General features: G+C 42.6%; 1 protein-coding gene across 2 annotated transcripts in view; it reads left to right on the top strand.

The window, feature by feature from the left end:
• Positions 1 to 20,874, top strand: part of TMEM57 (transmembrane protein 57) — a 92,756-nt gene extending 71,882 nt beyond the window's left edge. The window contains exons 7-11 of one of the 2 annotated variants that reach the window (XM_006862278.1): positions 7,587 to 7,745; positions 8,985 to 9,167; positions 11,520 to 11,640; positions 14,583 to 14,757; positions 19,734 to 20,874. In XM_006862278.1, the coding sequence (XP_006862340.1) occupies positions 7,587 to 7,745; positions 8,985 to 9,167; positions 11,520 to 11,640; positions 14,583 to 14,757; positions 19,734 to 19,936 (841 nt within the window). In that variant the 3' untranslated portion in view covers positions 19,937 to 20,874. The remainder of the gene's footprint in view (positions 1 to 7,586; positions 7,746 to 8,984; positions 9,168 to 11,519; positions 11,641 to 14,582; positions 14,758 to 19,733) is intronic. The other variant, XM_006862279.1, reaches the window with a different exon arrangement.
• Positions 20,875 to 22,441: the final 1,567 nt, after the last annotated feature.

Genomic DNA, 22,441 nt, shown 5'->3' with positions numbered 1-22,441 from the left:
TTCTATTTGACCAGTATGCCTGGTCTTTTTTATGATTTTGAAATTTCTTCCACATTTTCTCCCACTCTATGGAGGACCTTCAGAACAGTTGGTAATAGGAGCCACCCACCATCTAGTTCTGCTGGTCTCAAGGTTGTGGAAACTGATGGTCACGTGGTCCATTAGTCCATTGAGCTAATTATTTCTAAGTGTCTTCAACTGTCTTCACTCTTTTTCCCTCAGGACAGCAATAGTTGCACCTTAGATGTCTGCTTATGAGCTTTCAAGATCCTAGTTGCTACTCACCAAAGTAGGATGGAGAACGTTGTCTTTCTGGTCTGTGTTATGTCAGTTGACTGTGGTGTTCCTTGAGACTGCCTTCCATCGTCTTTAGCTGTTCCTTGCATTGTTGAAGGTTTTGCCCATAGAATTCTTCAATATTATGAGTTGAGGCATGACTTTATTTTCTTTAGTTCTTTCAGCTTGAGAATTGCTGAGCATGCTCGTTTTTCTCTCCATTTTGTTTTTCTAACTCCAGGTCTTTGCACATTTCATTATAATAACTTTGTCTTTTCAAACTGCCCTTTGAAATTTTTTGTTTAACTCTTTTACTTCATCAATTCTTCCATTTGCTTTGGCTACTCTACATTCAAATGGAAGTTTAAGAGTCTCTTTTGACACCCACTTTGATCTTTTCTTTCTTTCTTATTAAATGACCTTTTACTTTCTTCATCTGTGATGTTCTTGATGTCATCCTATGACTCCTTTGGTCTCTGGTTATTAGATTTGATGTAGTACATCATATCCATTCATGGGATGGTCTCTAAATTCCAGTGGAATATACACAAGGTTGTAGTTTGGCTCTCATGGACTTGTTTTAGTTTTCTTCAGCTTCAGTTGGTTCCTGGTCTTATTTTGGCTGGTAATATTGAGCTTTTCCATTTTCTGTTTCCACAGATGTAGTCAGTTTGATTCCTGTGTATCCCATCTGGTGAGATCCGTTTACTATTTATGGTGTTGAAAAAGGTATTTGCAATGAAGAAGTTGTTGGTCTTGCAAAATTCTGTCATGTGATCTCTACCATCATTTCTATTAACGAGGCCGTATTTTCCAACTACTGATCCCTCCTATTTGTTTCTAACATTTGAATTCCAATCACTAGTAATTATCAATGCATCTTGATTGCATCATTGCAATGCAATGATGTTTGATCATTTCAGACTGAAGAAATTGGTAGAATTCTTCAATTTCTTCATCAGTGACTTTATTGGTTGGCATGTAAATTTGAATAATAGTTGTATTAACTGGTCTTCCTTGTGGGAGCATAGTTATTATCCTATCACTGACAGCATTGTGCTTCAAGATAGACGGGGCCAAGGTGACAGCAGCTTAATAACAACAAGAAGATATAGTCGATGTTAAGATTCAATCAGTTTGAAGACTAAGGTGTGCCTGAGCCAAACCATGGTATTTTCAATAACCTTATATGCATGTGAAAGTTGGACAAGTGAGTAAGAAGACTGTAGAAGAATTGATTCATTTGAGTTATGGTGTTGGAGGAGAATATTAAAGGTACTGTGGACTACCAAAAGAACAAACAGATCTGTGTTGGAGGCAGTGCAGCCAAAGTGCTCCTTGGAAGCCAGGATGCCCAAACTTTGTCTCTCATACTTCGGACATATAGTCAGGAGGGACCAGTCCATGGAGAAGGATATCATGTTTGGTAAAGTGGAGGATCAGAGAAAAAGAGGAAGACCTCCAACGAGATGGAGTGGCACACTGGCAGCAGCAGTGGACTCAGGAATAGCAACAATTGTGAGGTTGGCTCAGGACAGGACAGTGTTTTGTTCTGTTGTGCATAGGGTTGCTATGAGTCAGTACCACTGGTACCGACTTGATGGCACCTAACAACAACAACAAGATTCAGAGTGGGTAAAGGGATCATCACCTTGGCAATTAGGCATTGAAGTCAGCCTGGGCTGTCTGATGTGTCACTGAAATTTTTTGTTTCTAAGGAAGCACTGCTATAGCTGGATCCAAACTCTTACTTGCTGATTAGGTAATCTGCTGGAATTCAGAGGTTAGTTCCAATTCTTACTTAGAAGTCTTTAAAAATTATCAATACAGTGGCTAGGAAAGGTTTCTGGACTTAATAACCTAGCATGTTGAGTTCATCAGAACCTACTTTATGTAATTGGACAAAAACAGATATATTTACTGTACACATAGACTCCAGCTTTGCCATGGGGCCCGTCTCTGTGTAAAGTGCTGACGCCACTGGGCAGGCCTTTGTAAGGGTGAAAACTGGTTTCACCAGAGTTGAGCAAGCAGGAAGTAAATTTATTTCCTGGCTAAGCCTCAGTGAAATTTGGGTAAGATGCATCTGGTTCTTTTTCTTTCTTTTTTTGAGCATACATCACTATTTACCTCTGTCCCATTTAGCCCATGCAAACCTGCCTCAGTGTTCCCCTATCTACCTTGTTCTTCCACCCCCTCCCCCTTCTTGTGTACTGCCCCTCCCCCCCAACACTGAGCTATGATGTTTCCACCTCCTACCCTGTGCTCTACCGCCCCTCCCTCCACCCTCCCAACTGGTTCTTTTTTTTAGGTTTGGAATTATAGCGCTTTTATCTTTGAACCTTACATAAGAGTAGGGAAGAGAGTGGGATGTTGTTTCAATAAAAGAGGTCTGAATTTGTGGATGAATTATTTTCTTTTCTCTTTTGACCCCTGTTTCCTGAAATTAGTTACAAGGGTTATAAACTATTAGCTCTGCCTCATTTCTTCCTTGGCCACTTGCTTCTAATTCAGGTTGCAGCTACTGACATTTTAATAAAATCCCATGAATACATTTGAAGATTTTGCATTAACCTCATAGCGCCATTTAATCATAGAACTTGTTGGTGCTTCACATTAATAAATTTATTTCTCTGTGTTTTACCTAGAAAGTATTGACCTTCAGCACCAGTGGTTAAGTGTACCATTAACACAAAGCAGCAGTTATCTACTGAGTAAACACCCATGAAACTTGACTAGCTTGATCCAGTCCCATGTACTAATTTACATAATTCTTTAAAAACTCATGACATTTTCCGTTGAGCAAATGCAAAATGTGAGAGATATCTTAGAAACTAGGATTGCATGTACAATCCATCCATCCAGTGGAATATTATGTAACAGTTAAATTGCTTATGAGGAACTGCTTGTGGCATGGGGGAGTGTTTCTGTATAAATGGTGTAGGTTTTGAGTTTATTTACATGTGTGGAGAAAGAGAAAGGAAAAAAGACATGGTGAAGAAGTACACCAAGTATGAGTAGTGAGTCTGTGTTATTTTTCTTCTTTTTTTTTTTTTGATGTTTTATTGTGTATTGTGTGATAGTCTACATGGGGGAACAGTTTTACATTCATTCCATCATACATCGTCTCATTGCCATAGTTACCATCCCGTCCATGCATCATCACCCAACCAAAGGGTATACCCTACAATCCTGCCCGCCCTCCCCTCACGGTCTTCAGCACACAGCCCCTCTCCCTCTCTGGATCCCTAGTCCCCAGCCACTCCATCTCTTCACGTCATCCTCTCTCTTCACATCATCCTCTCTGTCTTCATCTCAGGCCTCACTGTTTCTCTGGGTAGGGTCCTGCTCTCCGCTTTTCTCCATTGATGGTCCCAGGGCCCTCCGCTCCTAGACTGAAAGGTTAATCACTCCCCTCCTTGCTATAAAGTGTCCACCTGTACATTTCCAGTCCTCACAATCAGTCCTGGCAACAATTATTTACCCTTGCTTCCCAAGGGATCCATCTGCATTTCTCTTCATTATTTTTATTCTTTATAATTTTCTGTTGCATCTTATCATTGTGGGAATCACTTTTCTAATGAAAAATAAATCTAATGAATTGTAAATCATTTTACTGTCTACCTCAGTAACGATTTAAAATAAAGAGTGAACATTCAGGGTTTTAAATTCCATTGCTTTCTGTAGAGAGACAATAAAAAATTGCCCATCATGAATTTTTAAAATTACTATGAATGTACCATTTAACATTTTAAGTCATTTTCCATGGAACAATCCTGGAGACCAGTGTTTCTTTAAACTGGCATGCTGGTCTTAACTCACAGGTTTACTGACACAAAGGGGAATCATAATTCAGATATTTACAGAATTAATGGTAGCAGTCATGGAAACCCCTGAAGCGTTTCAGTTCTGTGTGTTGTGAGGTTATTTTATTTTTAAATAAGCTTTGTTGGTGTTGTTGTAGAAGGCACATTGAAGTATGTAAATCAGAAGTGTACCGCTGGTGCCTTCCTGCAAAGTGAACGTATTTCTGTGGCTGCTCTCTGTTGTTGTTGTTGTATGTGCTGCTGTTTATCGCTGACAAAACTTGCATAGACTTTCCACATTAAAAACGACTGTTGTTTAGAGCATGCTGCTCCCTTTCGGCTTCCACTGGTCTCTATGTTGTGCACTCTTTGCTCTCAATATAAAGTGCTGTGTATATTATTAGCACTTGGGATTTTGAGATTTGTCAGTTGTTGCTGTTGTTAAGTGCTGTCGAGTCCATTACAACTCATAGCTGGTGAGCTTGAACCGCAGACCTTGAGGTTCAAACTGACCTTGCAGTCCAGTGCATTAGACCCCAGACACCAGAACTCCAATTTAAGGCACTCTAAAATTTAACAAAGACTAAGTCATTGTGATCCTTAGCTCAGGATAGAGAAATTGGCTTTTACAGATTTTAAAATGCCAAAAAAGAAAGAAAGAAAGAAGAAGAAGAAAACTCTAAAATTATTGACATCGAGCCTCTTCTTACAGCTTTCATTTTTCTTACACTCCCAACTGCGGCACCCATTTTGCCCCAGTATGCTGGCTGTGGAACTTGACTCCCGTGGGACAGTAGTTGAGTTTGCTAATCTGAAGAAGCACATCAGCAGTCGTTTGCAAAGTGTGTCAGACCTATAAGTTCTAAACCAAGCTGGGAGGAATTTTAAAGATTATAAGTCTCAGATGGGGAAGCTGACGTCTGGAAAGTTACCAGTTGTACTCATCTTAAAGTTGGCACCAGAGCTTGGTCTAGAACCCTGGCCCTAAACCCTTTTACTAAACCAGGCCAAGTCCCTATTCACAATCCTCAGGCTATGAAATTGACTTCTTAACAAAAGATACATTACCCAACACAGTTTCCAGCCAAAATTTGTACTGGGGATAACCTGATGACAGTGACCTTGAGTTTGCTCGGGTGGATGAGGGCTAGTGTGGTGATGGCATGAGGGCCCATCTGTCTTTGTTGAGAGCAAGTCCGAGAGCACATTCAACTGGGGTAACCCTGGTAGCAAGGAAAATGTGGCGTGATGTTGCCTTGTGACCCTGCCCCGGGGAGCCAGCAGTGCTTCTGGAACCCAGGGTCTGCAGCCTGTATGCCCAGGCAGGCACTGGACAGGGGAACTGCCTGATGCACTTGGGAGGTGACCATTGCTGTTTGACCCGTTTTGTTTTTTTGGGATGTTTGTCCTTAGTTAGCTAAAGGCAGACTGAGAACTAGACCTGCTTTGTGATGTTCTGGGGGAGGTCAGGCAACACATATTGTGGGAGTTGCGTCAATTCCAACATATAGTGACCCTACAGGACAGCAAAGAACTTCTCTGTAGGGTTCCCAAACTGGTGTTATGGAAGCAGACTGCCATATCGTTCTCCTGCTGAGTGCCTGGTGGGTTCAAATCACTGACCTGTCTGTTAGCAGCTGAGTGCTGGACCACTCTCACCCAGGGCTCCTTGACGCTGTGGAAGGTCCTGGAAACTTGAAACCCAGTGGCTACTGAATGTGTCAGACTAGAACTGTGCCCCATAGGATTTTCAGTGGCTGGTTTTGGGGAAGTAGGTTGCCTCTGGGTGGGCTCAAAACTCTAACCTTTTGGTTAGCCACTGAATGAGTTCACCATTTGCACCATGCAGTGACTCCTCTGGGAATGTAGTGATTAACAAAACCTTTTGGTAAGGCTTTAAACTATGGAGCTGACAGTATCCGAGGAAAGCCCCTCTAGAAATGACAGTTCTGTTGGTAGGCTGGATTAGTGAACTGCACAGGCAGCTAGCTCATCACACTGAGCAAGCTGGCTCTTACCTGTCTGGGAGTTTTATATCCTGGTAGAAAGGTGTCGTCTACGCCTCACATGGCAGCCATCCTTGGTCTGATCTTCAGTAGCACCCTCCTCAGGCCCATCTCTCAGACATCCTATTCTGTCTTCCTTTCCTCTCAGTAGAGACCTTCCTCTGAGACCAGGCTGATCTCTCTCTCTTCTTGTCTTGAAGCTTTTGTTTACGCCCTCATTTAGAATGCCGCCTCCTCCCCTTCCACATCTTCAAATTCTGCTCAACCTCCAGGGCTCAGTTCCCATCTTCTCTGCAAAGCCTCGCCTAGTCATGCTTTCTGCCCGCAACTCAGCTCTCCCAGCGGTGCTGTGTGCAGTCCCGTCCGGTGCTGAAGAGAATGGACTGGGGAACTAGACTGCCTGTGTGTGGCTTTGACTTGTAACTTTTCCAGGCCTACATTCTCGTTCTGTAAAATGGGGATAATTGTGCTTGGCCCATAGTTGTGCAGATGAAATGAGTTCATACAATTCAAGTCTATAGAACAGTACCTGGCCCCAGAGTGCTCACGCTGCTATTCTAGTCCCCCTTACCTTCCTTCTGTTCTTGTTTAATTGTTCTAAGTATCTCTTTCTTGTCCTGGTATAAAATGATAAAGTATTCCCATGAAGAAAAGGACTTGATTTTGCATTATTATTGGCCTATGTGTGCATATGTTGTTGTTGTTAAGTGCTATTGAGTTGGTTCCTATTCATAACCGCCTGCATAGGGTTTCCGAGGAGTGACTGGTGAGCTTGAACCATCGACCTTGTAGTTCCAACTGACCTTGTGGTCTAGCACATTAACCCACAGCTCCACAACAGGACTCCATATGTGCATATAATAGGTTCCAAATACATTTAGCTTAAAATGAAATGTAATTGCACAGAAAAAAATAGATGGTCCGGAAGTAAGGCATTGAAAAGAAAAGATGAGCACAGATTGAGTTTTCTTACCATTCTTAGAACATGGAATTTATTACACCAGAATTTAGCAAGGATACTAACAATTTGAGGAGGTGTCTTAAGACTGTTCTCTTCTAGGTCAATGAGGGGTGAGAATCTCAGGCAGTAGATTCTGATATATCAATATCTCAGAGCATGCAGGGTGGGTCATGAGTTAGTTGTCATGAGTATACACCCTCCTCTCTGAGGAGCATGGAAAATCCACCAGTAAGGAGGGGACCTTTGCCTTCAGCCACATTCGCCCTGCCTTCCCCTCCTCTTTTATCAGCACCTCAGAGACTCACAAATACTTATCTTCCTCTGCCAGTGTTGACACTCTTGTGGGAAATCAAAAGTCACCCCTAGTGGTCAGAGTCTGGGACCCGGGTGGATGCACTCTAAAAGGGTAACTGCAGATGGTATTCCTGGTGATAGCAGACAGTGTCCAAGGGGTCCTTTGTTACTACCCTGTCCAGCAGCCCAACCCCGAGCCCGGTCTCTCACTGGTGACCTCTCTATGGCTTCTCCTTCTTCTAGGCTGGAACAAGACATTAAAAAGTTAAAGGCTGACCTGCAGGCCAGCAGGCAGGTGGAACAAGAGCTCCGCAGTCAGATCAGCTCCCTCTCAAGCACCGAGCGAGGGATCCGCTCAGAAATGGGCCAGCTCCGGCAGGAGAACGAGCTGCTGCAGAACAAGTAAGCACATGCTCCTAGTGGACCGCAGGCCGTGCACGCACTGTGAGCCGAGCGCCTCACTCTTTCTCTGCTTTCCAGGGATTGGAGCACAAGAGCCAATGAGACAAAAGGATTCTTTTCTGAGAAAAACTTTTTTAACTAAGATGTTTAAAATACTGAATCGAGTACTCCAGCACAAACTATATACACGTGTATATACAATCTGTAAAAGCTTGTAACAACAAAAACAGTCTGTTATTTTGTCTTTTCTCATCTAATAACTTTTCTTAGTTTTGAGTAGTTATTGAGTTTTTATGTTAATATAAGTAAAATTGAAAATCTCAACCTTTGACTGAAGGTTTCCAGAGGATTGAACTATATATTTTCTGTGATTTTTGGAACTTAAAAACTCATGTTGAACTTTGATTTTATTTGAAGAGACTGGCTAAAAGCCAGCCCTTCTGTATGCCTTTTTCAAAGCTTTTCATTAATTGATTTGGGAATTACTTGACTCCATTTGGGCCTGCCCTTTATTAGTACGATTTAGGTCTTTAGGCAGTGTGTATCTGTAATAGCAGCAGCACTTACTATTGCAGATGCTGTGCAGTGTGTAGCTAAAGAACTCAAACATTAGAGACAAATAACCTTCCCATTGCTTTTCACCTTACCGACTTTTGTGTGGCTCCATCATTGGTCCCTAGAGAACACGCCAGTGATAAGCTCACTTTGTATTGATGTGTAAAGCTGGGAGTGATAGGAGGTAGGGAAGGGCATATGGCTAAAACTTTTATCTGAAATAAAAGCATACTGTGACTCTAAGATGGTTGGGGAACCTAGTTTCTACCAAAACTTATAGCATCATTTGTAGGCTATACAAAGTTATCAACTTAACAATTAGCCTGCTGTATTTGGTCATTCAATTAACTCACCTGCAATGTGATGGCTGAAACTGCAGTTGCCTTGGCAGGGCTAGACCAAATGTCCTGTTTTTTGAGCCTACCCCCTGTATCACTTACCTTAACAGGGCAGGGACTAGGTCTGATTGTGTATCTTGTAAACCAGCCTGTTTATTAGTGTTCAGGAATTGTTAAATAACTGATAATATGTTTTCCCTGGGCATCTGGGAATTGACATTTATTTGCTATTTAAACCTTCTACTTATGTGGCCTTAAAATGATAAAGAAAAAACATATTTCTCCAGGGCATATAGGAGGCATTTCTAATGATAAAACTCTATATAAAACAATCATTTCCATATAGGTTACATAATGCTGTGCAAATGAAGCAAAAAGACAAGCAAAATATCAGCCAGTTGGAAAAAAAGCTAAAAGCTGAGCAGGAAGCACGGAGCTTTGTAGAAAAGCAGCTAATGGAGGAGAAAAAAAGGAAGAAGCTCGAAGAAGCCACTGCTGCGCGGGCTGTTGCATATGCTGCTGCGTCTAGGTATGCTTATATCACCTGAGTGTTTCATCCACGGTTGCCTTTCCTTGTACCAAACTGCATGGAATTGGATACTTTGGAAAGGATTAAAAATACAGTGATCACACATGGATGGATTACTTTTAAGTACTGTTTTATTACTTGGCTTAAACTCCCATCTGTTCAACTTGTCCTCTCTTACCGTGCTTCCTCCCTCAATGAGCTCGTCTATAAAGTGGGATGAGAGGGGCTCACCAGGCCTCCCAGATGTGGGAGCCAGAGTTCTGATCATTAAAGTGTTTCGACCATTTTAAGATTGGTGGTGACTAAACGCTTTGAGGCAGTTTGAATTAGGAAAAGATTGATTCCACCTGGAATATTTCCCCCTTTATAACATTAGAATTATTCTCCACTCAAGTGTAGAAGATCTCTGGTGGCACAGAGGTTAAGTGCTCAACTGCTAACCAAAGGGTCAGCAGTTTGAACTCATGGGAAAAGATACAGGAAGGGGCAGTCTGCTTCTCTAAAGATGGCCGCCCAGAACACTCTGTGGGGCAGGTCTGCTCTGTCCTGTACAGTCGCTGTGAGTTAGGATCCACATGATGGCAATGAGTTTGGTTTTGGTTTGGTCTTAGGTGTGTGTGTGTGTTTCAGAAGTCTGTCTTAAAATGGAACAAAGGTAAGATCTTGGTTGCCTAAGCACAGTACTGACTGCTCCTGTCTTTGCTGGGTACCAGCAGATTGTCAGGTGAGCTGGTAAAGATGGGGAAAAAGTGAAACAGGTATGACATCCTAAGTCACTGAAGAGTACCTTTGTCTGCAAGTATTCTAAAAATGGATCCACAACTGCTGTCTGAATTCCAAATTCCAGTAAGGAGAAGGGATAGCCTTCATCATTGTTTCTTTGATTTTTGGACAAGTGAAGTCCATCTCCATGGTGGGATCAGTTGTAGGTTTGCAGATGAAGACTGAGGTAAATTTTTCTTTCTTTCATTCTTGATTTCCATCCTGATTTGTATCTGTGTGGTATAATTCAACTGTAATTCTTCCTTGAGCTTTTTTTTTCTTCTTCTTCTTCCTTGAGTTTTGCTTTATTGTATTAAACAAGTAATTTACGTGTCAACCTTTGGCATGCTAATAGCCTTCGTCTGGATTCTGGCATTTGTAGAATAATTGATGAATCCTCATTGCACTTTGGAGGCAATCACAGCAGAAGAGAACTCCTTCTCTCTGTGTGCTTTTGTCTTTCCCTTAGCAGACTCTGCCTCGGATGGCTGAGCCCCTTTGGCCCCATCAGCATCTACTCACCTTTATAATTCTGCCTAGAATGTTTGTTTGTTTTAAGAATTTGTAACTTTAAGCCTTTCTGAAACACACCCACAGGAGATTCTCCTAGGCAGTCATCTGGTTTGTCCAATGCTGTCTTTAATTCATGTAGCACTTAACCGGTTTAAAGGTCCACTGAGGAGGACATAGCAGGTTCATAACCATATTGTTCAGTATCTCATATGTCTGAGAATTCATCAGTTGGTTTCAGTGTTCCTTTGGGCTTCCAGTTAAGCTGCTGTAGTTTGGTCTGATCCTTGAATGGTTTCACTTGCCTTCACTTCCGTAAAGGTTAAGTAAATCTCAAGCTTTACGTCTAGGGATAGACTTCCCTTTTTGATAGCCCAAAGACACCCACTTTCTACAGTGGGCTTTCTGAGACCCATCAGTTCAACAGCTTTGGACAGGCTGTGCCATCATCTTTTTCAGTTGTCTGTGTGGGAATCGCCTTGATGGCAGTGGGGTTATTGTGGCCCTAAGGAGTCTAATGCTCTGCCTTTGTTTGTTTTCCTCTCTGCTACAAGCTTGTGGTAACTTAACTTACGGACCAAAGAAAGGCTGAGAGTCCCAGTGCATAGCCTCTCCTAAGTGAAACAGATTTTGAAAACCAGCTTTCAGCTGACTGCCCCCTGCTAGAGACAGCATATGTTTGGGTCAGCTTTGCTTTGTCACCTGGTCTGGGGGAAAGCATGCTGGCCTGTGAAGCTGACAACCACGGCAGGCCTACAAGCTAGGTGACCAGGTGCTAGTATTGTGTCAATCTCACCTGAGTTTTCTTGCCTGGAAAATGGGCTAGTGTAGCCCACCCCATAAGATTGTAATAAAGATTCAATATGGTAGTGTAGGTAAAGTACCTAGCTTGATACCTGGCTCATGTTAGAATACTCACAAAGGACAAGCATTGGAGGTCATTGTGGACTAGATCAAATCACAAAGAATGAACAGCTTGCTCTGAAAGCTACTGCCACACCATGGCGCATAAGAGAACCAGTAAGCATATGGTCTTTTAAATGCCCCCCCCCCCCCCCCCCCTTTTTTTTTTTTCAAAAGGGGAGAGTGCACCGAGACCTTACGGAATCGGATCAGAGAACTAGAAGCAGAAGGCAAGAAGCTAACAATGGACATGAAGGTGAAAGAAGACCAGATTAGAGAACTAGAACTGAAAGTTCAGGTAATGTGGTGATGGGAGGTGGGCGAAAGACTTCCCTCTCATTTGAACTCCATTTTTATATGTGTCTTTTGGTACAGGACAAATGCCTTCACACCTGAAAATCTCTGTGGAAAAAGATTTAAAGCTCTAATCTTGTCCAGCTCATTTCAAGTCTTCTTTGATATACCTAGATTCTAATTCCAGCCAGAAATGTTGATGCTGCCTTGCCAGGTTTGATACCAGGACCTGCCTTACTATGGATTCCTCCTACATTTGCATGTTAGGTAGGCCAGGTTTAGTGGCCTTCAGAATTTGTACACCTCTTTTTAGCCATCACTTTTATTCAGTCCATGGCCAGGGGTTTGTGGTTCTAAGCAGTGCTTGATGGGGAAAGAGGCTGGTGCTGTGGATGTCGTTAGTCTTTGGGCTAGTTTACCTTAGCCAAGTACATGACATTGGCTCTTCAAAGGGACACTTAAAACCAATGTCATATAAGGTTACTGTAATTTGAATCACAGGGGACTCATTTAATTAAAGGAGCCTTGTTGGCACAGTGGTTAAGCACCCGACTGCTAACCAAATTGTGAGCATTTCAAACCTACCAGTCTCTCAGCAGGAAAAATATGTGGCAGTCTGTTTCTGTAAAGACTTTCAGCCTTGAAAACCCTACAGGGCAGTTCTTCTCTGGCCTCTGGGGCACTATACTTTGGAATCAACTTGATGGTGGGACTGATGAAAAATTACTGGTAGGAAACAAAGTCTGAGGCATGAGGTAAAGATAGGAAAGCGAGGCTTCGTCAGTAAAAAGGCTTTGGAATAGCTAGGTAACTGAAAAGAAGAAACTAAAGTTAGAAGCTCATTCATATCACACACACAAAGAAATGTTCAGATGAAGAGTTGAATGCAGGAAAGACAAAACAAAAACTTTAAAAAGGTGAAAATATAGTAGAAGTTATTTGATATCAACAGAGAAGACTTTCTAGATACCTTCTGGATATCTAGGAAAAATCACAAAGGGAAAAAAGCAAAATGAATTAAGAGAGTATACAGATGCTGTAATAAATACAATAAATAAGGAATTAATATTCTTGATACATAAATAGCTTATAAAATAGCATGCTAAAAAAGTTTAAATAGGCGAAGGATGTGTGAACAGGTAATTCACAGAAAAAATACAAGTGACTGATAAGAACATAAGAATATATCCTCAACAATCATCAAAGACATGCATATTAGAATTAAGTATCATTTTTCTCCTTTGAAATTAGCAAAAATGATGATATTAACGCTGGTAAGCAATAAAATAGCCCTTATACATTGCTGGTAGAAGTATATAACCTTATGGAAAAGGTTACGAACTTTTAAAAAGATTTCTGATACTTAACTGACAAGCTGATTTCAAAACAAAACAAAAATGTCCCTTTTAGGAGTACAGCCTACAGTAACTATCTTAAAGTCTGATAAATGATTTATATACAAAGATCAAGATGTTCTTCATAGTAATATATAAATGCAAAATGCAAAATTGTCTTAACAGTAGGAGACTTTTTAGTAAATTGTGGTATGCACACACAAGCCATGGTGTTTTCAGTATCCTCATATGCATGTGAAAGTCAGACAGTGAATAAGGAAGCCCATAGAAGAATTGCTGCATTTGAGTTATGGACTTGAAGAAGTGTATTAAAAGTACTGTGGCATTTGAGTTATGGAGTTGAAGAAGTGTATTAAAAGTACTGTGGACTGTCAGAAGAACAAACAGATCTGTGTTGGAAGAAGTACAGTCAGAATGTTCCTTAGAAGCCAGGATGGCTACACTTGGTCTCTCAGACTTTGGACATATTATCAAGAGGGACTAGTTCCTGGAGAAGGACATCATGCTTGGTAAAGTGGAGAGTCAACAAAAAAGAGGGAGACTCTCCCCCCCCCCACCCACCCCCGATTGAAATGGATTGGCACAGTGGCAGCAGCATGGGTTTGAGTGTGAACGATTGTGAGGATGGCACAGGACTGAGCAGTGTTGCGTTTTGTTGTGCACAGGGTCGCTCTGAGTCAGAACCAACTCTATGGCACCTAACAACAACACACATACACATGGCAATATTATGCATCCATTAAAAATTTGAAAAACAGTTGAGATGACGTAAGTTTTTAACAAATGGTATACAAAATTGTACATATGGTGTGATTTCAGTTATGCTAAAAGACACATGCATAGTAAAAAGTTTAAAAATACATTCTATTTTTCACAGTCTTCTTTGGGTTTTAGGATTATGGATGATTTTCTTTCTGTGAACTTTCTGTGTCTGTATTTCTAAATTCTCTATAACATGTAGATTTCTCTTTTGAATTTTGTTTTCAAATATGTGTGTACATATTTATTGGCTACTAGTTGTTTTAAGGGTGCTTATTCTGTATTATGCTCAGTCAAAATAAAGAACATTGTTGTCATTTTTAGTATAGGTTGAGAGTAGAGCTTTGATAATTTGACTGCAACATTACAGAAAAATTTATATATAGATGGCCTGCAAGGAAGAGTTCTCATGGTTCTGAAGTCACCTTGCAATAAAGTGTTTTATTCAGGGCAGTCCACTGATGTGTAGACACATGCCCAATGCAGAGTCAGATAATTTTCTGCTAAAATGTGGTTGTATGTGACTACTGCTGTACAGTCTGTATTTGCTCTGAGTGGTAAAGTCTCAATCCACAAAATGCCAAGTCAGTAATGTTAAGTGCCATGGAGATGGTTTCAACTCATAGCAACTCTGTGTAGTGTAGGGTTTCCAAGGAGCAGCTGGTGGGTTTGAACCGCTGGCCTTGTGGTTAGCAGTCCAGTGCTGATCCTACAGTGCCGCACCAGGAGTCCAAGTCAATAATAGCAGGATTTGATCTGTGATCTCAGATGAATTTGTTGACAGCGATGTGAAAACTGTCTGGTCACATTGCTGTTTTGATGCTATTGCTAGGAGCTCCGAAAGTATAAGGAAAATGAGAAGGACACTGAGGTGTTAATGTCCGCCCTCTCAGCCATGCAAGATAAAACACAGCACCTGGAGAACAGCCTAAGCGCAGAGACCAGAATCAAACTGGATCTGTTCTCCGCACTCGGGGACGCAAAGCGGCAGCTCGAGATTGCCCAAGGTAAGAGAAGAGCAGACCCAGGTGAGAAGGTATGAGTATGAATGGATGGACATGCAGAGAGCAAACCTCCCCTAGAGCACTGAGCCAAAGGGCATTTCCACTCTTTCTTCATGTAGTTTGGTAAGTGCCTGACACTGAAATCTAGTAATCATTACATTCATTCCTTCTGTACATGTATTTTGAGAGGAGAACACGTCAAGAACCGGGCCTATAGAGAGCAGTGCGAGTTTCTGTGCTCATGAGCTGACAGTGTTGAAGAACTAGAGAAGTGTGTCATCACAAGGTGCTGTCATATCAGTATTACAGGGACTGTGAGACCAGCTTGTAGAGAGCGATAGAGACCCATCTAGGGAGTTAGTTAGAGAGGACTGTTTCCCAGGGAAGCTGATGTCTGAGCTGGCTCTTGAGTGACGAAGAGTTAGCCCAACAAAGGAGCAGCCTGATGTGGGGATTTAGGGATTAGAGAGGCTATCTAAACAGAAGAAGCAGTCTGGGCAATGGGAAGGAAGGCTCTGCAGGGCCTGGTGTGTTCAGAACCGCAGCTAGCTCTGCTTGGCTGGAAGGAAGGGAGAATGAGAGTGGTGGGAGAAGAGGCTGGAGAGCTGGCCATTCACTCAGCAGGTCTCTGCTAGCTCTGTGAGAACCCCTGGAGGTGGGGACAGTCCTAGTGGGCACAGACAGTGGACAAGAAAATATGTAATAGACCAGATGGTGATAGGCACAGTGAGGAAAATGAAGAGTGATGGGGTACAGTTGTGTGTAGGGCGGCTCCTTTGACAGGGTAGGGCCCTTGAGGAGACAGCACTGGAGCAGAGAGACCCAAAAGAAGAGGGTGAGGGAGCCACATGAGTATCTAGGGAACAGCCCACCCGGTGGCGGAAGCAGCAAGCCTATGGGCTGTAGCCTGCATCTGCAGGGCAAGAGCCACAGGAGTCTGAAGTCACAGGGTCAGACCCCCTAGGGTTTTGGAGCCCATGGAAAGAACTTTGAACTTGACTCTGAGTGACAACATGAGGAGATTTGGCAAGATTCTGAAGAGACACATGACATGACCTGATGAAAAGAAATTTGGAATTTGTCCCAGAAATGATTAGTCTCACTGATTGGTCTCCGATTGATTACTGAAAAAAATTCTTATAGTTGATTAGGAGATTGGCCTCCGATTGATTACTGAAAAAAATTCTTACAGTTGATTAGGAGGAAGGAAAAGAATGTATCAGTGCAAAACGGTGGAGCATTCACACTGACTCGCGGCAAAGCATTGTGTTAGGAGCTAAGGGGACAGAGGTGAGTAGTACATAGTCTAGTGGGGACTCCTAGGGGAGCCCCCTTTACACTTACAGAATTATTGAGAACCCTAGAGAGGTTTTATGTATTTATTTATTTCTAATGTTTTATTGTGAATTATATGATAGTTTACATGGGAGAACTTTAGTTTTACATTCATTCCATCATACATCATCTCATTGCCATGGTTCCAATTACCTCCATGCATCATCAACCACCCAAAGGGTATATCCCAGAAACCCGCCCCCTACATTTCCCTCTCCTGTCCCCAGTTTTCAGCCCACAGTCCCTTTCCCTCTCTGGGTCCAAAGTCCCCAGTCGCTTCATTACTCCACGTCATCATCTCTGTCTCCATCTCAGGCATCTCTGTTTCTCTGGGTAGAGTCCCACTTCCTAGAGAGGTTTTTAAAATTATTCTTGTCTATCAACAATATTAATGTTTATCAAGATTTTCCTGTTAGAAATTAAATTTTAAAATACTGGGCATTGTTGTACTTTAAGCGAATCTCTTTAATGTCTGGCTTACTAGAAGACAGTTCACTTCTGATCTCTGTTTCTATATTCAATTCATTATAATATCACATGTCATGTAGTTTCTGGGAAACTCCACTTACCCTCATGAAAGAGTGAGAGTAAAGAGGCAGGTAATGTCTCAGTGTTGTTAGGAAAATAGTTTTAACATTGTGGGGACCCCCATCTACACTTTAACATTGTGGGGACCCCCATCTACACTTTAACATTGTGGGGAACCCCCATCTACACTTTGAGAATTGCCAAGGCAAGCAGAAGGGCCTGCTTGAAAGGCCAGAGGAGTGACTGGGGATGGCTTCACGAAGAAAGGGGCAGTGAATGGGCTTTCAGGATGGATTCTGAAAGCAGGGAAGAGCATTGTTACCTGACGGGAGAGTATACTAACACAGGAAGTCCTAGGGATGTCCAGGTAAGCAGTAGCCTCAGCTGGAAAGTGTGAAGCTGCAGAAGAGGATGGTAGATTAGGAGGACCATGAATGATTCCACAAAGATGATGTAGTCCCAAGATTTCCACATATTCTGGCCATTATTTTGGAAATCTTCCAGTAGCAATAAGAACAGCAGGGTGAAAGATGGATTTGCAAGGTGAGAGTGAGCAGAGGTAGGAAGGCCAGTTTGGAAGTTCTCACTCTCTTTTATCTAAGAGGTGGTGAGTATGAGAAGGGTGATCCAGACAGGTGAGTAAAGGAGAATAGAGATGTCTGAGATATCTCTGAAGATAAAGTCACTGGGACCAGTAGGAAGAGCAGAACAGTTTCAGAGGAGAGAAGAGAAAATGTACTTGGTTTTGGATGTTTCAATTTGGAGGTACTTCCCAGCGACCCAGGTGAGACATGTTCTTCAGGCAGCAGAAAGGATCCTAAACCCCAGAGAGAGGTCAGAACCCCTAGGTTGGGATGTAGAAGTTGTGAGACCTTAGTGAAGCTGTAGGATTGGCTGGGGTGGCCCAAGTGATGCAGCAAGAAGAGAACGCGGCTGAGAATGGAGCCACTTTGATGGGTGAACCTGTGGACTCAGGGAGAGGCCTTTAAAAGCTTCCTGAGTATCCTGCATTCAAGATAAAACTTCTGATGTCACAGTGGCTGTGTTGCCTATGTAGCTCAGCTCCCTGACAATTGCCCCTCTCTCCCCTCAACTTCGAACGCACCTAGGTTTACAAACCTGAAAGAGATCCCCACCCTGGACTCTGAGTAGCACCTGGCCTCAGAGTAGCCAGTGGTGGCTTGGCTTCCCAGCACAGATTGTCAGCCCACCCAAGCCAAAAACCAAGCCTACTATTGCCTTTGAATCGATTCTGATACTTAGTCACCCTTTATAGGGCTTCCGGAACTGTAAATCTTCAGCCACAGACAGCTTCATGTTTCTCCCGTGGTACAACTGGTGGGTTTTTAACCATGGATGTTGCTGTCAGCCCAGGAAATCTAATCAAGTGACTGAAAAGCAAAGAGACTGCCCTTTCCGAAACTCTGAGACTGTTTCCATGTTGCTGATGAAAATTAATCCAACTTAAAATACGCATGGAAAAAGATACAGTAGCTCAAACATCAGATGCCATTAGGTATTTTATTCATCTGAGGCGTATTTTGTTAAAAGAGAAAGAGAATATTTGATGCTTGCTTAAAGCTGAGAGGACTTGAAGGGAGTGATTTGGAGGGAGGGAGCAGCCACTTCTCTGCTCTTTGCTGCTGCCTACCTCATTGCCTCCTCCACTAGCAGTCTCAGAAGATTCTAATAAGAATCTGAACTTGGTCACTTAAATCAAACCCCTGGTTATTTTTCTCTATCATCCGATTCAGCCTGCTTCCAAAATGACTTTCATCTCTACTATATATCCTTTAAAAAAATGCCACCAAACTCGCATACGTTGCAAGTACGTTACTGTCTTTGTAGGACCCATGAGCAATCTCAAAATGAGGATAGCTCAAAATGCAACCTTTTTTTTTTTTAAAAGCATTTAAATTTTTGGAAGGCTACTCCCTAAGTGTTTCTTTCCCTGAGTAGACCAGGGAGCTCCATAGCATGATGGAAATTGCATTTGTTTTGGAACAACATGGCTCTGGATTCAAATCCTGCCTCCACCTCTCAACCGAATGACTTTGGGCAAGGTATATTAACTTGCAGAACCTCATTTTTCTCTTTAGTATAGAGATAATAACATTGACCTCATTCATTGAACAAATATTTGTTACATTGAGCAGAGTACCAGGCTGAGCACCAGGGATACAGCAATTAGAAAACAGTAGCCAGAGATTATTCCCCGGACACAGACCATCACCCAGCTGAGCACATCAGAGATGGAAGAGCGCTGGAAGTGCAGGCTCCGGAGTCACACTTCCACAGAATATGAGGCAGGAAGGAAAGGTCAGGGTGTGCTGGAAGTCTAGAAAGAGGACAGAATCTAGGAGGGGAGGACAGCAGAAGCTTTGCTGAGCAAGTAGGAAGCAGAAACCTCAAGAGAACAGGCAACTGTGGGAGAAGCACTGGCAGGCAGGCTAGAGCTGTGTTTGGTCAAGAAACCCGCATGGAGCAAGGGAGGAGCTGCTGGAAGCGGAACTGAGCAGAATAGGGCAATAGTAAAGTGTCCTGCCGAGTGCGGACTGGGTGGCCCACAGTGCCCTCCATGAGGGAGAGGGCACGTAGTCATGGAGAGTCCGAGGGCAGTAGTCACATAGTTCCTTGCTTCCCACCAGAGGCCTTCCTTGTCCGGTGTCCTGGAACTGACACTTGGGGCAAGTCCATCCTCCCAGTTCAGGAGATGAGCCACAAGTCAAGGTCAGCACCCCTGCAAGGCTGTCACAGGGGGCCCCATAGGAACAGAATCTCTGTTACCTCTAAACAGGGGGCTCGGACAGACTACAGAGCACAGGCCAAATCCTGCCTGCCATCTGTTCTTGGTATCATCTGGGACCTAAGAACATAAGAGTGGTGTTTACATACTCCCATAGTTGGAAATGACAAAACTATACAGCAAAGATAGCATGTGATCTGCAAAGCCTGAAATACTGAATCTCTGGCCCCCACAGGAAAAGTTTCCCAGTGCTCACAAAGCACTGGGCTGGACCCTCCCACTGATGCAAGTCCCCTCAGGGACTGTCCCAGGAGGGCATGGTGTTGGGTGAACTCTCCCTCCTCACTGACGATGGGTTTTGATCTTCCAGGACAGATCCTTCAGAAAGACCAGGAAATCAAGGACCTGAAACAGAAGATAGCCGAAGTCATGGCCGTAATGCCTAGCATAACGTACAGTGCTACCACCAGCCCCCTGAGCCCCGTCTCCCCCCATTACTCTTCCAAATTTGTGGAGACCAGCCCCTCTGGACTGGATCCCAATGCCTCTGTTTACCAGCCCCTGAAGAAATGAAGGCCAGCTGTGTGCTTTGCCCAACCATTTGGTTACCAGAAGGCATCGCAAAGGAGTGTCTCTTGCAGTCAAGATAAAAAAGTTTATATTGTATTTTGTGGGACTGTATATGTTGTCATTTTTAAAATGGGGGGGAAGATACCATCCAAATCTGATTAGAACTGCCCATCCATTTTTCTTGTAAATTTTTAGAAGACCTCACAGAACTTTGCAGTTTATTTTTCTCGGCCAGCACATTAAAACCATACTTGGATTTCAAGTAGCCAATTTTGCCTTTTATGTATTCTTACATGGTTTTCTCTTGAAAAAGAAGGGGGGTGGGGGAAGTCAGGGTTTTTGCTTCTCAGCCCTTTTTCTTTTGTTTTATTCTTAAATAAGCAAGCAAAGCTGGCTCTTTGGCTTCATCTGGGATAATGAAAACTTTTGTTTTTTGGAGTGAAAGAGTTAAATAATCGAACACAGTTTTGATTATTTAACTTAATTAAGGAAGATGATTATTGCTATTACAGGAAACAAAATTGACCAGACACATTCAAGGAACATCATTTAAGCTGCGTGGAGAGACTTAGGTGGTGAGACGAGCTGTGATCATGTGATGGGGTTGTGTTTGCAATATTTATATTCCCAATGGTGTGCTTAGTCCTAGAAACTTGCTAGCAGCAGTCTTGTTCACAGTGCCTTGAGAAAAGACATTTCAAGAGGAAACTTGATCATTTTAAGCTATTTTCCCCCTCTACCACCATTCTATCTTCTGTCTATATCAAGCTCGCTGTGGATCCTGCCGTGAAATGGGTGGGTCACTGGGCTGTTACCATCAAGGTGACATCATCGCACCCCAGGTTCTGTAATCACCTTCAATGAAGCACCTAAGTTGGGGGCTCCAGGCAGCGTCTGCATAGGTGAGCCAGTAATGATGGCTAATAAAAGCCACGCCTCTAGGTTTGGTTTTTAATTTTTAATTTCATTTTATTAAATGTGTTTTCCACGTTTCATCATCTTGTATTTGACAACCAAAAGGAAGCTGACTATTTCTCAGCTCTTGTGCCAAGGAGGATTTCTTTCTTTCTTTTTAAAGTTTTAAAATCAAAACTCTACACACAAGATTTCGGTTTTAAATGTATACTATACATTGATAGAAAAGTGTTTAAACTGGCAACTTTTGGAAGTATTTAAGAATCAGGTTAGGAGTGGAGGGAGGGCCTGGGAGAGGGAAGGGCAAATCAAAATTATATTTGGAAATTTAACAGAATTAAGAAAAATGGGTTTTGCTTCCTTGTCAAGGATTCTGAAAGAACGGAGTTCTTCTCAGTTTTCCTGCTAATCGGGATATACATACAGCTCATCTGAAGCAAGTGAAGTAGGACAAGCAAGTCAGTAAAACAGAAGCATTAAAGGCACCCTCATTTTAATCACGATCCTAGCTTTAGTCAGGCATGCATGTTGCTACCATTTTGCATTGTTGAATCATCTTGTGTAATTGTCACCATGCAAGTGTTACTCACAACTGTCATCGGTTTTTTTTCATCTTTGTGCAAAAGCTTGGAAAATTGTCACTGACTGTGTTGAGGCTTCCCCCATTTTGTTGCCTTTTGGGACATTATTTTCGTTAAAACTTGATCTTGGCTGCATTCTTTTTTTTTTTTCCTCTTGTGGGGTTCAAAAGAATAAACATTTTCTTGCAGATAAAACTAGTTTTCTGCCTTTTTAACTTTTAGATAGATTGTTCCGAGTGGGGCTTAGGTGTGCACTCTCTTATTCTCTCGTCATCTCAGCACCCCTGACTTGGGGGCACCCCAACACAGCTTCATCTGCTTGACAGCAGACACGGGACTCCAGAGAAATCCATCTTCAAGCTGGTTTTGTTTCTGTTCTTCAGATGCATTCCTCTCAATAGTTCTCTTTCATCTGGTTGGAACCAAGGCTGATGTACTTTCTTGTACAACCCTTTCTGCTACAGATCCTGAGCTGAACTCCAAAGTTACGACTTTTCTTTTCTACCCTTGGTTTTAGAGGCTTCTGTTTTCATCTTCTGAGAAACTAGTTGCCTCTCTTGGCCCATGTTTTCCATCTTGGCCATTGTTACAATTGGTCTTGGCACCAGTTTTGGAAAATTCTGCTTTTGGCACCCCACCCTCTGCCCCTATTGCTGGTCAGCTTTTCTGAGTCTTGGCCATTAAATTTCTTGTAGGCACACCACACTTGATACCGTGAGCAGAACTCCCCAGGGGAAACGCCTTGGCTTTCGCTTTTGCCTTCCCTGAAAAGAGTGTGTCTGTCTATAGCATTCTTTATTTTTTATAGCATTCTTAATGGCACGTTCTTTTCTGCCAGTGAAATCTCCAGTTGTCGTCTTTGTTGTTTTAGGCCCATCATAAAGTGGCTCCACATCTTAGTACATTCTAATTTATCACATGCCATAAAGCAGTGTTTGCTGTTTTTGATAGTTAAATATTTACAGGTTGTGCAGGCTGAGTGTGTTGACTGGCTGAATACCCTTTCTGTATT

This window comes from Chrysochloris asiatica, unplaced genomic scaffold (genome assembly GCF_000296735.1).
Source record: "Chrysochloris asiatica unplaced genomic scaffold, ChrAsi1.0 scaffold00047, whole genome shotgun sequence".
NCBI classification, from domain to species: Eukaryota; Metazoa; Chordata; class Mammalia; order Afrosoricida; family Chrysochloridae; genus Chrysochloris; species Chrysochloris asiatica.
This window is presented reverse-complemented; position numbering and strand designations above follow the sequence as displayed.